This window comes from Dipodomys merriami, unplaced genomic scaffold (assembly GCF_024711535.1).
Source record: "Dipodomys merriami isolate MVZ:Mamm:240054 unplaced genomic scaffold, mDipMer1.0.p SCAF_4, whole genome shotgun sequence".
In the NCBI taxonomy this organism is placed as follows: Eukaryota; Metazoa; Chordata; class Mammalia; order Rodentia; family Heteromyidae; genus Dipodomys; species Dipodomys merriami.
In genome coordinates, this window is record NW_027205603.1 from 20,661,165 (window position 1) to 20,675,527 (window position 14,363).

Consider the following 14,363-nt stretch of genomic DNA (forward strand, 5'->3'; position numbering starts at 1 on the left):
AAAAGGATTCGTACATATTCACTGAAGCAAGAACACGTACAGCACCCCTTCCCTCTCTCCCCTCTCCTCACCTCACACTAACCTTGGGACTTTGCTTTCTTTCTAGGCAAAGCAGGAAGAATACCAACTCAGTCTCCCCGGATTCCTGGGAGCAGAGTTGCCCCCCAGGTGAAGGTTTCCAGAGTGCCAAGGAAAACCCCAGGTACTCAAGCTACCAGGGCTCCAGGAATGGCTACCTGGGCGGGCATGGCTTCAACGCCAGGGTCATGCTGGAGACCCAGGAGCTACTCCGCCAGGAACAGAGGCGGAAGGAGCAGCAGATGAAGAAGCTGCCTCCTCCCGAGGGACCCAGCAATTATGACTCATATAAGAAAGTGCAGGATCCCAACTACGGCCCTCCCAAGGGACCCTTCCGGCAAGACGTGCCCCCATCCCCTTCACAGGTTGCCAGGCTGAACAGACTCCAGACTCCTGAGAAGGGGCGGCCCTTCTACTCCTGAGCAAGAGCGAGGTCAACGGAGGCTCACGTCACACAGTTAAGGACGTTTCCCGGGAAGACTTGTATTGGGGGAGTTGTTGTTTGTTGTTGTTGTGTTCAAAATCCTCCATGGTACTATGGGATAGTTCTGTCGTTGGTATCAGTGCCTTTAAAGCAGTACCGGCAAAGAATGGAAGGCCTTAACGTCTTTGCCACTATGACTCAGAGTTTGTTTCTTGGAAAGGTTTCCCACCACTGACAATCATCTGTGTGAGGCATTCTGCATCTCTGGAGGACAGGATCTTGGTCCCCTGGCATCAGATGGCCCTGGCTTCGTTGCCACAGCTCCTTTTCTGGAAGCTGAGGGTATTGCTGATTGCTCCCTTGCCCCTTGGCTGTCCTGGCCTATGAGACATCATGGCCATCTGTGGGGGATGAACATGGGCAGTGTACACCAGAATCGGGGGCTCCCTCATGCTGCACAGCACAGTGGTTTCTAGGACTTTGTAATCAATCTGGGTTTCCCTTTTTCCTTTTCAGCTCCTTGTAAAAGGAAAGTTTTATCATCCTATGAAAGAAGCCAAGCCATATTCCAGCACCATTTGGTTATTGGGGTGGGGGGTTCCTTTTGTAACTGCCTTATACATTACCAATAAAGTGATGATTTGAGTCCATGTTTATAAACACACTTGTTCTGTCATGTGCCTGATACGGGCTGAGTCAACGCAGCTCTGTGTAGGGACCCGGGGTGGTTTAGATGGGGGAAGGACTGGGTGTGCCTGGTGGTTCTGTGAATGGGGGGGACCCAAGAATACACTTCTCATGAGAGGAGCTGTGGGCCAGTCTGTGCCATCATTATCTTAATTCAATTTTATTGTGTCATGTTGGCAAGAAGGGCATAGAGTGGGATGATAAATCTCACACAGTCATTGGTGGATTCTGAAAACAGATCCACTTTAAAGGAATTTTGGTATTTGTCTAGTCCACCCACACATGGTACCCCTATGTGGTGATGCCATTTAACTAAATAATTCTGCACTGAAACAGAAAAAAAAAAAAAACAGAATAAGGAAAAAGCCATTGCACGTCCCACAGAGAACATTTTGGTGTCCCTCAACCAGCAGTAACAAAAGGTGGCACCCATGTCAATGTTTTAATGCACGTGTGGGTGACAAGTCCCCTGGAGACTTTTCTACTTTCATTTGCTGCCCTGAATATTATATATTGTAAAACCATGGCTGGCTTGCTGAAGTGCCTGCGATCCTGATATGAAAATAAAAGCTTGAGATAAAAGCTTGATGTCCCATATATTAACAAAAAGAAAAAAAGACTAATATTGAGATGCCTATTTTTTTAAACTGGCATATTGTATTTTTTGTGTAGACTTGGTTTTAGAAAACATCGTGAAGTGTCCATACATACCTATGTCTCTTTTGCATTTCTCTGTGATGGTTCAATTTGTTAATAATGTGCACCAATGCTTAAGTGTGTCACCAGTGCAAGCGCGGTGAGCTTGGTCAGCAGTAGCTCTTTCTCACAGCCTTCTCTGAGCTATGAGAAACAGCTTTCCCTGTATATATGAGTCTTCTAAATAAAAGGCATATTTCTTCCTGCTTGTTGTGATGTCCATAGTTTCCTGTGGAACCTGTTCTGTTTTTTTAATGTGTTAAACACTGGTAATATTTTTCATATTAAGTAGGAATGTTATATTTCTTCATATATGTTCATGTATAGATACGGAAGTGGTGATTCATTGCTTATTGGACCCATGAGGATAGATGGGGTGAGAAAGACAAGAGTTCTTCTTCTTTTTTTTTTTTTGTAGGAGGGTGGATTGCAATTCTGGGATTTGAATTCGGGACATACTGGTTGCTTGGCTTAGGTGGTACTCTACCATATGAACTGTACCTCTGGCCCAGCTTTTTGCCAGTTATTGGAGATGGAGTCTATTGAGCTTTTCTGTCCTGCTTGGGCTAGAACTAACATTCTTCATATCTCAGCCTCCTGTGTTGCTAGGATTATAGACAGGAGCCACCAATGAATGTCTGGTAAAGAGTCCCTTCTCAGTAAAACCACAGGTGGCCCAAAGAAGGCTGATAAAATGAGTCAATGCCCTAGGAGAAAGGAAAAGGAGAGTTATGTGGAGCCCTTCATATGTCCATTGCTAACTTGGGTCTCTTAGCATCATCTTGGAAAGCCAGAATTTCTCATTGAGTCCCTACCTCCCATACCATGATCCCAGAGAAAGGTCTAATTTCTAGTCTACTTCCAATACTAATCTAGTTCTTCTATTTCAAACCACAAAACAATGTTTTGTTGTATCTTTTGGATGGACATTTACTTAATATGGTACATGATGTTTGAAGGTATAAAAGGTGACACATCCCTAGCTGGGTATTATGAGCACAAATAAGTGCTGTGGTTCCCACCCAAAGAGCAAGTGTGTAAACCTTTGCACACATGTCCTGGTGACGGCAGGCCTTCCATTCTTGGTCTCATGGATGCTCTCATCCTGTCACAAAGTCTGAGTTCTAGTTTCTCAAGATTAGAAATGAAAGGTGTCTGATGTTTTTGTTGCTGGCTTGCATTCAGATATGGAAAGAATGGTCAGATTGTTAAATATTCTCACTGGCCCATGTCCAGTGTCAATGCTTACAGATTATTGATGTCAACTGACAGCAAGAAGTAGAACAGGAGAGGTAATGCTGAACACAGTAGCAACTATGTCACCTAGGGATTTGTAGATTAAAAACTGATGATTTGAGCTGAACCGGGGAAGAGAAGTAGGAGTAGATAAGAGTCAGCATAGGGGTAAAAAGCTATTCTTACCTAAATGAAGTGCTTTGGGGGCTCAGATACTTCATAGGCACTTTAAGGAATCACCTGGATAGAGTTCCAAAAATTTTTCAGGCTGAGTCTGTTAAGCTATGTAGTGGGCTCTACCCAGGACCCTTCAGAGAGAAGCCCCCAGCTCATGAAGAGGAGCTGATGGGGACCCTGAGGTTAACCTTAGTTGGAGATGGAGCAACATAGTTATTTAACTGCCTCTTAGAGGAGAGAATCCACTCTGACATGTTGCCATCCTTAGTATAAAATAATATAGCTGTTAGCTTTACCTGCTCTGATGAAATACCTGACACTTATCAGATAAAGAGGCTTATTTCAGCTCATAGGTCTGGAGATTCAAGTCCAAGATTGGACAGATCTGCATTGCTTTGGGCCTCTGTCAAGGGTAGCATATCGCTGTGTGAGAGCAAGTTATCCCATGGTGAGCCAGGCCACAGAGGAGAGGGCATGAGGAGAGGGAGAGAGAGGAGAGGAAGAGACTGGCGTCCCACACACCCCAAGTGACCCAAGGACCCCTACTAGGACCCACTTCTCAAAGTCCTGCCACCTCCCAGTGATGCTGCCTGGTATTACTCATGCACCCATGGCAACCGTCTAGATTGATAGGGTATGAGATGTGAGACTTTCCCTCCTACTTTCTCTCTTTGTGGTCAGAGCAAAGACAGCTCAGAGGTCAGAGCGTCCCATAATTGACAGGCTGGACAGAAGGACCTGGGCTTTTCAGGTTCTTCAGCCAAAGAAATCAAATATACCAAATATTTCTTTTCATTGAATGGGAGGGATTACTGATCTTGTTCCAAACCCATTTTGAAAATGGGTAGAAAATACAAAAAGATTAACTACTCTAGGCGCTGGTGGCTCACACCTGTCATCCTAGCTACTCAAGAGGCTGAAATTTGAGGATCCTGGTTCAAAGCCAGCCCAGAAAAGAAAGCATATGAGAATCAGAGAGCTAGCCTTGAGCACAACAGCTCAGGAAGAGCACCCAGACTGAGTTCAAGCCTCAGGGCTAACGTGCGCGCGTGCATGAGGGCACATACACACACACACACACACACACACACAACTTACTTCTCTGTCAGAGGGGTTCTTTGTGATTGTCCCCATGAGGAGCCAGAAAAGCAGATGGGTTAGATAGAGACCAGGAGTCACAGAAGCTTCTCCACCCACATCTCCACTGAATTTACAGAATTACTGAATTAAGACGTCCACTGTACTCTCCTCCAATACTGTTACTTGAAAGTACACATTTGTCTACATATACCACAGGCAAAACATGTCTTCAGTTCTGAATTTTGTTATTTTAGTGTGTGCCAATTTCATCCTGTGAGTTGTTGAAGTTCAGGGGTTACCCCACCTTGGTCAATCACCTCAGATTAAACAAATATGACTTGCGTTCTGGTTTTGTTTACCAACTGTGGGAGAGAATATGTCACGGCGGTTCTACTAACTACCCCTGAGCAATAAACGTTCTTCTCTGGATAGCATAAGATGCCATAAATTTAAATATCTGTTTAACAGCTCTCTTTTTTCCTGTTTTTTTCTTCTGCTTTTTCTTTCCCCCCAAAGATTACTCCAATACTGACATGTCAGGTAAGGAGATCATCCTTTTCTTCACAGACAGGCTATCATCTTAATAAGGCAGGTAATAGGAGTGTTCACAGGTCAGGGAGTGGGACTGATGGAGATGCTTTAATGGAAAACCACCTTTAGCTCTGAGTAATGATTAGATCACAAAAGCTGGTTGAATTAAATTGTTTTTTTTTAATGTGTAGGAAAAAAAGGATGTTACTCTGAGTATAAGCTTTCTTTTCTCTTTTTTCAAAACAAGAAACCAATATTCTACCTCAGAGCTCATGGGTAAAAGGGAAAGTTGACTTTGCCCTCCACAAAGAAGGAACCCAGTCACAGTGGATGTGTTCTTGTTTCCAATTATCCTCCCAGCCAGTGATTCCTCTCCTCCTCTTCTCCTCAGGTTTCATTTCCCATTTGACAATGTAAAAAGAGGGGGGGGTGTGGTATCCTTTTCCATAAATTTAATTTCCTTATGTTAAATCTTATAGCAGCTGGGTGCTGGTGTCTCATGCCTGTCATCCTAGCTACTCAAGCTGAAATCTGAGGATCACTGTTCAAAGCCAGGCTGGGCAGGAAAGTCAATGAAACTTATCTCCAACTAATCACAGAAAAAGCTGTTGGAAGTAGTGCTGTAGCTCAAATAGTAGAGTGCTAGCCTTGAGCACAAATAAACTCAGGGACAGCACTCAGGCCTAGAGTTTAAGCCCTGGGCCAGACAAAAATAAAAATAAATAAAAACAATCTTATAGCAGAAGATTTAATTTTTTAGTGATTCATTATGGGTCCCAGATATTAGGAATCCTATGATTATGAGCATAATAACCCTGCATAAGTTTTCCCCTTACTGAGTTTAGGTATACATGATTATTCTTTCTTTTCTTCCTTCCTTCTCTGTCTCCCACCTTCCTTCCCTCCCTCCTTTCTTTTTTCTTCCTTCTTTCTTTCTTCCTTCCTTCCTCCCTCCCTCCCTTCCTTCCTTCCTTCCTTCCCTCCTTTCTTTCCTTTCTTTCTTTCTTTCTTTCTTTCTTTCTTTCTTTCTTTCTTTCTTTCTTTCTTTCTTCCTTCCTTCCTTCCTTCCTTCCTTCCTTCCTTCCTTCCTTCCTTCCTTCCTTCCTTCCTTCCTTTCCATTTTCTTTATTTCTTTCAGCTTGAACACTGTCCCTGAGCTTGTGTGCTCAAGGCTAGCACTCTACTACTTGAGCCATATCTACTTCTGGCACTTTTTTGGTCGTTAATTGGAGATAAGAATCTCATAGACTTTCTTGCCTGGGCTGGCTTTGAACCGTGATCCCCAAATCTCAGCCTTCTGAGTAGCTAGGATTACAGGCGTGAGCCAGGGTACTCAGTTATGATGTTTTTCTTTAACTCAAGCTCTGTCTTCCTTTTTGCCACTCCCCTGATAGGTTGGACCCTAGATACAGGAGTGAAGTACAAAAAACTTAAGCTTACATCCTCCCACCTTGAAGTGGAACAATTCCTCACCTTTCTTGCTAAGCACCGATTTGCTTGCAGGATCAATTAAATGTGGGAGAAGCAGCTTTTCTCTGCATGGCAGCTGAGTCATCTGACACTGAGGCTGGCTCAGGAAAGCCACGGAGTTTGCTTCTTTTCACCAGGTGCCTCTGGATACACCAATCTTGAAGCATCACCTGCTGGAGGATGGCTCTACCAGCAGGGGCCTATCTTTCATTTCTCAAAGCAAGTTTTACCATTTGCTGCATGACTTCTTTTGAAACCCAGAATTTGGCGTTCACGAAGGATTTTATGATGCAAATGTTTTAAGTACAACTTTGAAGGTTTTGCCATTAAAAACAGTCTTGCATGGCTCAGGGCCCAGCTGACTGCCAGCTACAAAGGGGGAACTATGCCATGGATTGCCGGCAAGTGACAGGAAGGAAAACAGCACGAATTTCTAAAGCATTCATGACCTCAAGATCTGCTCTCAAGGTTCTATTCATCTCTGAAGAGGTTTTATTCAGCCCTTGCTGTCAGCAGCGGTCATATGCTTATTATAGTTGCTTATGTTGGGGTAAAATGGACAAAAGCATCATCAACAAGTCATAGTTGTGTCGAGTTAGGGCTTCCCACCCATCACTGGGTACTGAACATATCTTTGGAAGCTTCCAAGAGGACTTGTCTTTCATATGTCCTGACTTGCAACTTCATTTCCAGACTGTTCCGAATTTAACATTGGCTGGGTTTTCATCTGAGCCCAAAGAGCTTCCTCTCTTGTCCACATAAACACAGCAGTCCCACAACCCATGGTCAGTGGACCTAGCCAGCCCTGGCTTCCTACTTTATTGGTTGATTTATTTGTGTAGCACTTCTCAACTTCTATCTTTTTGAGTTCCCAAGCAGGTCAGAGAAAGAATACTTCATTGTGACTCCAGAAGGAACTGAGGCTTCAGGACGGGGGGACTTAGTGGAGCTCAGTCAGAATTCAGAACTCACTGGCCAGTTGGGCGCCCATGGTTTGTAGTCCTAGCTACTCAGGAGGCTGAGATCTGAGGATCACAGTTCAAAGCTAGCCCAGTCAGGAAAGTCTCAGAGACTCTTATCTCCAATTCACTACCTAAAAAGCAGTGTTGCTGTATCTCAAATGGCAGAGCACTAACCTTGAGCAAAAAATCCCAAGACAGAGCCTGAGTTCAACCCCCAGACTGGCACAAAACAAACAAAAAACCCACTGGGTGTCTGCGACCTATTATCATGATGCAAAGGCATTATCAAAACAGAATATTGTGCTTTTAATAACTTTAAATCCCTTACTTGCTAGTAATTGTCATTTTTGTTGACAGGGCAAAAAGAATCTTTTTTTTTTTGTCTGAGATTGGGACTTGAACTTGATACCTGAGGCTATTTTTCATTGGATAACACTCTATCAACTAAGCTATGCCTCTAACCCCAACACAATCTTATTAGTACCTCTTGAAAATACATTTTATCCTGATGCTATTAATTTATTATACAAATGAGGATGTATGCACATAAGCATATCTACAAATAAGGACTTTGTCCTATAATAGGTACCTATTATAGGTACATTTGAAATAGGTATATTTGAAATGTCTATGTAAGGATATCACCTGCCTCTATGTCAGTTTGCAGAGCTCATTCACTGCCAGCAGTGCCTCGTTGGGTGACCAGCTCCAAGCTGTCTCCTTTGTCTCACTGTTTAGGACTCTTACACCCGCAGCTATTTGTTTCCAAGGCAGATTTTAATGGTCAGCGAATGAGGAGTCATTTGAGATTAGAGATCAAATATTATGCATAAAAGAAGAGGAAGAATTTGGTAGAAAGGCCACAAGCAAGAGTCAATGCCAGCAGTCAAATTTTTGGAGCAGATGCAAGAGAGACCCCAAATGTTAATCCAAACTGGAAAAGCTGGTTGGAGGATTATGAAACAATAACAATTCACATTAAATCATCAGCTGCTTTCAGCACAGATGGGAGAAGCGTGGTAGAAAATGTTGTAAGACATTTGCAGTGAGTTTCAAGCTGGACACACATTAAAAACATTCTTGAGCTTTGCACATTGGGGATAAAAAATGTAAATCATTTTTAGTGAGGATTTGTTCCTTATATATTCCTTTTCCTTTGTATTTTTCATTTTACTCTGGGTAGAGAGACAACATAAGGAATAGCCAGAGGGAAATGATCCATTTAACAAAGTTGGATAGATAGAATTTATCTTCAAAGAGGCAGAATATTAATTATGCATAGAAAGAAACTTTTAGCTCTGAGACATTTCCAACGAAGTGAGTGGCTTATTTTACTCAGGATCCTAATCGAATGCAATTGTGATGTCTTAGAGAGAGGCTAGCAGTGCCAAGTAAGCTCGCTCTTCAGAGCATCAGCAGAGTTGAAGGCCTCGGTAGGATCCTATCTTCTGTCCTAGGAAGTGTGACTGCTGCTTCCACTGGCAGTGAGGATTGTGTTCATCCTCTACTAGCACAAAGTGTATCCTCCATTGTTCCTTTAAATGGACTGTGGGACTGAGGTTGGAGCCAGGAGCCAATGCTGTGACTCTTATCCTTTTCCCTAGAGAAGACACTAGACAGCTAAGACTCCATGCAGGGAAGAGCTGGCTGACCAGGGAGAGAGTTTCCAATAACTAACCAGCTGAATGAGGCACTTCCCTTGGCTCCCACTCTCTTTCCCGTAAGCCAGGAAATGTTCTCTCTCTCTCTCTCTTTCCCTGCATTAGGAGATGCTCATCAGGGATTTCTTGTCTCTCATTGGTTATTGTGCTCACTGTGTTAGTATATTCAGTGTGTGTCCCAAGTCCTTTTAAAGTGTTCCCTCTGGATTAATTGAAAATCAGAGATATCCTGTTTGTGTGATTTACTCAAGGTAATTGTAGGACCACAAAGAGGCTAATATTGATTTTTCAAAGAAGATCCCATTTGATGGGGCCTGAAAGTTACAATGTAGAATTTGGAATACATGTGGAAAAATAATTATCTCATACTCATTCTATCAACTATCCATCCGTCTATGTCTTCTCCATCCACCCATCCACCCACCCATCCATCTACCTACCTACCCATCTGTGGCTTCCATTGTATGCCAGTTGCTGGGCAAGGTGATAGAAGTTCACTCGAGAATAACAGTCTTGTAATGTGGGAAATAGCAGCATAACGTCCAGAGAGTGATAACTGGCATGCAGAAAATAAAGTGAGATTTGGAGATAGAAAATGAGGAGCAAAGGCTGCTCTTTTCTATGGGATGGAGAGGGACTGAGTCCCTACAGGAGGTGTGGGACTAGGCAGTGCTAGGTGGAAAGAACAGGAAGGAGGAGCAAGTACAGCAGCCTGTGTACCCAAGTGCTGCTTGGTTCTGAGAATAGCAAGAAGAGGAACCACACTCGCATTTTGAGGGCTTCAGGAATAAAAAAGCTTATTGTGATAATCAGAAACAAAATGGAACAGGAGGAAAGGAAGGACAAGAGTCAGGCAAGAACCCCAAACAATGTTGGTCAAGGGATGCTCTGTCAGGGATGTGCTGAGCAGAGATAGTGGAGGAAACACTAATAGGAAGGACACTGACATCTGTGACCCTAGTGACACTGGCTCCTGTGAGGGAGGTAGAAGACGAGGTCAATGGAGCTGAGGCAGTTGGAGAACAAAGACTGGCTGTTTGAAGGACTTGCTCCATGAGTATGGAAATCAAAGTCAACAGCAAATATGGTTACAAGACTGTGGTTCAGGTGCTAAAAATCTTCACAAAATGAAGTTCTGTAGAAGATTGTGCAAAGAGTGAAACAATACAAGACCTAATTAGCAAGCTTCAACAGATGAGTGTAGGCAGGTTTATCCAGAAGGGAAGAATAGCATCTCAAAAGTGTCAATGAGAAGTAAGAAGACACCTATCCCATTTCTGAGCCCAAAAATATACAGTGTGTGAGCAGAAAACAATCACCTCCAGAAAGTGTGGGTGTCACAATGAGAAGATTGTGGGGGTATGCAAAGCCTTCAGAAGGTCGGGCCACCTCATGACAGTGACCCAGAGGTTCTTAGGGCTTCATTTCACAGTTGAAGGAAACAAAATTGTGGGTGAGTGTAGCTCTGGTGCCTAGGATGGGAAAGCTGGAGTCCTGCAAGGAGTGTCCTGGGCCTTGTCCTGGGCAGGACTCCCTGCCGTGTCCTGAGAAGGGACACATTCATTCATCCATACATGCATGCATTTATGTTGTACAATTGGTCATTGAATATTCTGTGAACAAGAGATACCCGATGTTCTCATAAAAATGACAGTGAAAAGACACCACTATTCACAATAACCATACTAACAGAGGATGTAAACTAAGGCAAGGGTTCTCAAAACAAAGTTGCTATAACAGAATAAGAGGAAAAGAGGGCACAATTAGTATAGCAGACAGAGAAGGACAGGGAGCAAATATGAGTCATGAATAAGACTGAAACCTAATACGAATAAGAAATTGTGTGCATTACCACATATATGTGTACATATATGCAGGTATACACACATTATCATCTCTCTCCCCCTCCCTCCTTCCCTCCCTCCCTCCCTCCCTCCCTCCCTCCCTCCCTCCCTCCTTCCTCTCTCTCTCTCTCTCTCTCTCTCTCTCTCTCTCTCTCTCTCTCTCTCTCTCTCTCTCTCATCTACCTATCTCTTATAAGACTGAGCTTTCATTTTTCTAGAGTGTAGTTAATGAAAGCCAACAGATTTATTCAGGAGGCCATTAAAATATTATATATAGGAGAAAATTAAATGTTGACACCCTGAAATAGGGAAATGACTAAGTAAATTATGGTACAAAATGTGCAAAATGTAGTAGTGTATTATAGTAGTTATCAATGTTTATAAATTCCATCAACATTGAAAAACAATCATAATATAAGGTTTAAAGAAAGATACCAGACTGTCTAGTTGTGTCCACATCATGGCTGCATATATGTGCCCATATGTCCCTGCAAACTCCATACTTGTGAAGGATTACATGGGATTGCTGAGTGTTTGGGTTGTGCCATGTATTTACATCTTTATTATCAGGGTCTCCATTAAAATAAATAAAATCAATGTACTATAAACACATGTAAATAGTTTTCAACACCTGAAATCCTTTCCCTACCTGTTTGGCCTGAACTGGACACACATGGGGTCAGAACTGAATCAGTGTTTATTGACTGCTCAGAGCGTGTTGTGTGTGTGTGTGTGTGTGTGTGTGTGTGTGTGTGTGTGTGTGTGTGTGTGTGTGTGTGTGTGCCTGCATTTGTGTGTATGTGTCTGTGTTTATGGTGGGAGAGTATCTCAGGTCAGAACAGGAATAGGCCCCCTGAACTGAGAGGATGTGGGATGATGTAGAGGAGGAGCAGGGACTTTGGCCTGTGCCTTCCACACTGGGAAGGGTAGGATAGAGAAACAAAGACTGAGAAGAGATCTCAGGATTCTATGTAAATTAGGATCTGGCCACCACAGAAAGCAGGAGGTTCCACAGGTAGGTGGGGCCAGCTGCAGACAATGTTAGCCGCTTGGGTCTGAGGGTGAGAGCTAGGATCTCTGTAGTGCTCTTTTCCTCATTCATTCACCCTGCCTCCTCCACAGTAAGGAGCAAAGGACACACTAGAGAACAGGTCATGTGAAATCACAGTTGTGTGTGTCTTGGGTAGAATGGTGGGGTGACCAACAATGAGCTCAGTAGAGACTGTAGTGTGTTAAGAAATGTGTCACAAAATGACAATACTTCCAAAGGCTGTCTACAAATTCAATGCAATACCTATTAGTATTCCCACCCCATTCTGCAATGCAATAGAAGAAGCAACCCCAAAATTCATATGGAACAATAAAAGACCCCAAATAGCAAAAACAATCCTTAGCAGAAAGAACAGTGCTGGAGGAATATCAATACCAAATTTCAAACTCTACTACAAAGCCATAGTAAACAAAACAGTACTGGCCAGTGCTGGTACTGGCACAAGAACAGACCTGAGGACCAATGGAATAGAACTGAAGACCCAGAAGTGAACCCACAGACCTAATCTTTGATAGGGGAGCTAAAAAATAGAATGGAAGAAAGACAGCCTCTTCAGTAAATGGTGCTGGAAAAATTGGTTAACTACTTGTAGAAAACTAAAGCTAGATCCTTATATATCATCCCGCACCAGAATCAACTCCAAAAGGATCAAAGACCTTGAAGTCAAAGCAGACACCCTGAAAACATTATAGGAAGGAATAGGAGAAACTCTAAGGCTCCTTTGCATGGGCTGAAATTTTCTTAATAAAGATCCAGAAACACAACAAATCAAAGAAAGGTTGGACAAATGGGATTGCATGAAACTGCAGAGTTTCTGCATGACAAAGGACATAGCAAGCAAGATCAATAGAAAGCCCAGATATTGGGAGAAGATTGTCACTATCCATACAACAGACAAGGGTCTCATATCTTAAAATATACTTGAAACTCAAACAATTAAATCCCCCTGCAACAAATTTCAAAGAAACAACTGCCCAATAAATAAGTTGGCTAAAGACTTAAAGAAAAACTTCTCTGAAGAGGAAATAAGAATGGCCAATAGATACATGAAATGCTCAACTTCTCTAGCCATAAAAGAAATGCAAATCAAAACAACATTGAGATACCACCTCACCCCAGTTAGAATGGCTATAATCAAGAACTCTAATAACAACAGATGCTGGAGGGGATATGGACAGAAGGGAACCCTACTGCATTGTTGGTGGGGGTGGAAACTTGTTCAACCACTTTGGAAAGCAGTATGGAGATTCCTCAAAAGACTCCACATAGAGCTCCCCTATGACCCAGCAATCCCACTTTGGTCCTTTACCCAAACCATCACAAACAAGAGAATACTAAAGCTACCAGCACAACTATGTTTATGGAAGCATTATTAACCATAATTAAGATATGGAACCAACCCAGATGCCCCTCAATAGATGAATGGATCAAGGAAATGAGATATATACATATCACATATATTTTATATATATGCATATATATGTATATATATATATATATATATATATATATATATATAGGAATTCTATGCCTCCACAAGAAAGAATGACATTGCCCCATTTGTTAGGAAATGGAAAGACATAGAAAAAAATTATATTAAGTGAAGTAAGCCAGGCCCAAAGAAAGCATAGGTCCCATGGTTTTGCTTATATGTAATAACTACTATATGTCTAGGACAAGCAGAAAATATCAAAAGCTACATATAAATGACCATATAAGACCATATGAACCCCAAGATAGGAACACAAGTGGTTTGTTTTCTTTCTTACTATTGTTTTTAACATATTTATAATGTATTATGTGATTTTTTTTGTTTTTTTGTTTTGTTTTGTATGTTCTTCCCCTACCTTATAACCCCTGTTTTCACTGTATTTGATTCTGGTGTCCCGCATCTTGTATATACATTTTTCTAATTTGGGGAGGAGAAGGGAAATAACAAAATGCTGAAATAAGGCTACAGGATGACCCATTGCAACAATGAGATGTACAAGACACTAGGTTGAAAACAAACTTCATAAACTTCAGGGGTGGGGGAGGGAGGAGTTGGGGAGGTGGGGAGGGAAGGGATGGTAGGGGAAAAAACAAAGGAGGCGGTAACAATGCTGGATAGGAAATGTACTCATTACCTTACTCATGTAACTGTAACCCCTCTGGATAGTATTTTTACAATAAAAAACACACACATACTATATATATATATATATATATATATATATATATATATATATATATATATATATATATATATATATGAATTGTGTCTCACACACACAGCCAGGAGGCACGTAAGGGTGTTCCACGGCAGGTTCTTCAGGGTGTCGCCAGGCCTCCCGGGCCTCATTCCTGCAAAGGCTTCTCAGAGAAGGCACTAGCATAACAGAAACAGAGGCCATGCGCAGGCCGCAGGTGATAGTAATGGAGATTTCTAAGGCATAACAACACACAGGGGTGGATGGTTTGAAGCAT

General features: G+C 42.4%; 1 protein-coding gene across 10 annotated transcripts in view; it reads left to right on the forward strand.

Annotated features, from left to right (window-relative positions):
- Pard3 (par-3 family cell polarity regulator) overlaps nt 1-1,152 on the forward strand; it is a 635,367-nt gene extending 634,215 nt beyond the window's left edge. For 9 of the 10 annotated variants that reach the window (XM_069990655.1, XM_069990659.1, XM_069990657.1 and 6 more), the window contains one exon: nt 107-1,152. In XM_069990655.1, the coding sequence (XP_069846756.1) occupies nt 107-500 (394 nt within the window). In that variant the 3' untranslated portion in view covers nt 501-1,152. The remainder of the gene's footprint in view (nt 1-106) is intronic. The other variant, XM_069990656.1, reaches the window with a different exon arrangement.
- The last annotated feature ends 13,211 nt before the right edge of the window (nt 1,153-14,363 follow it).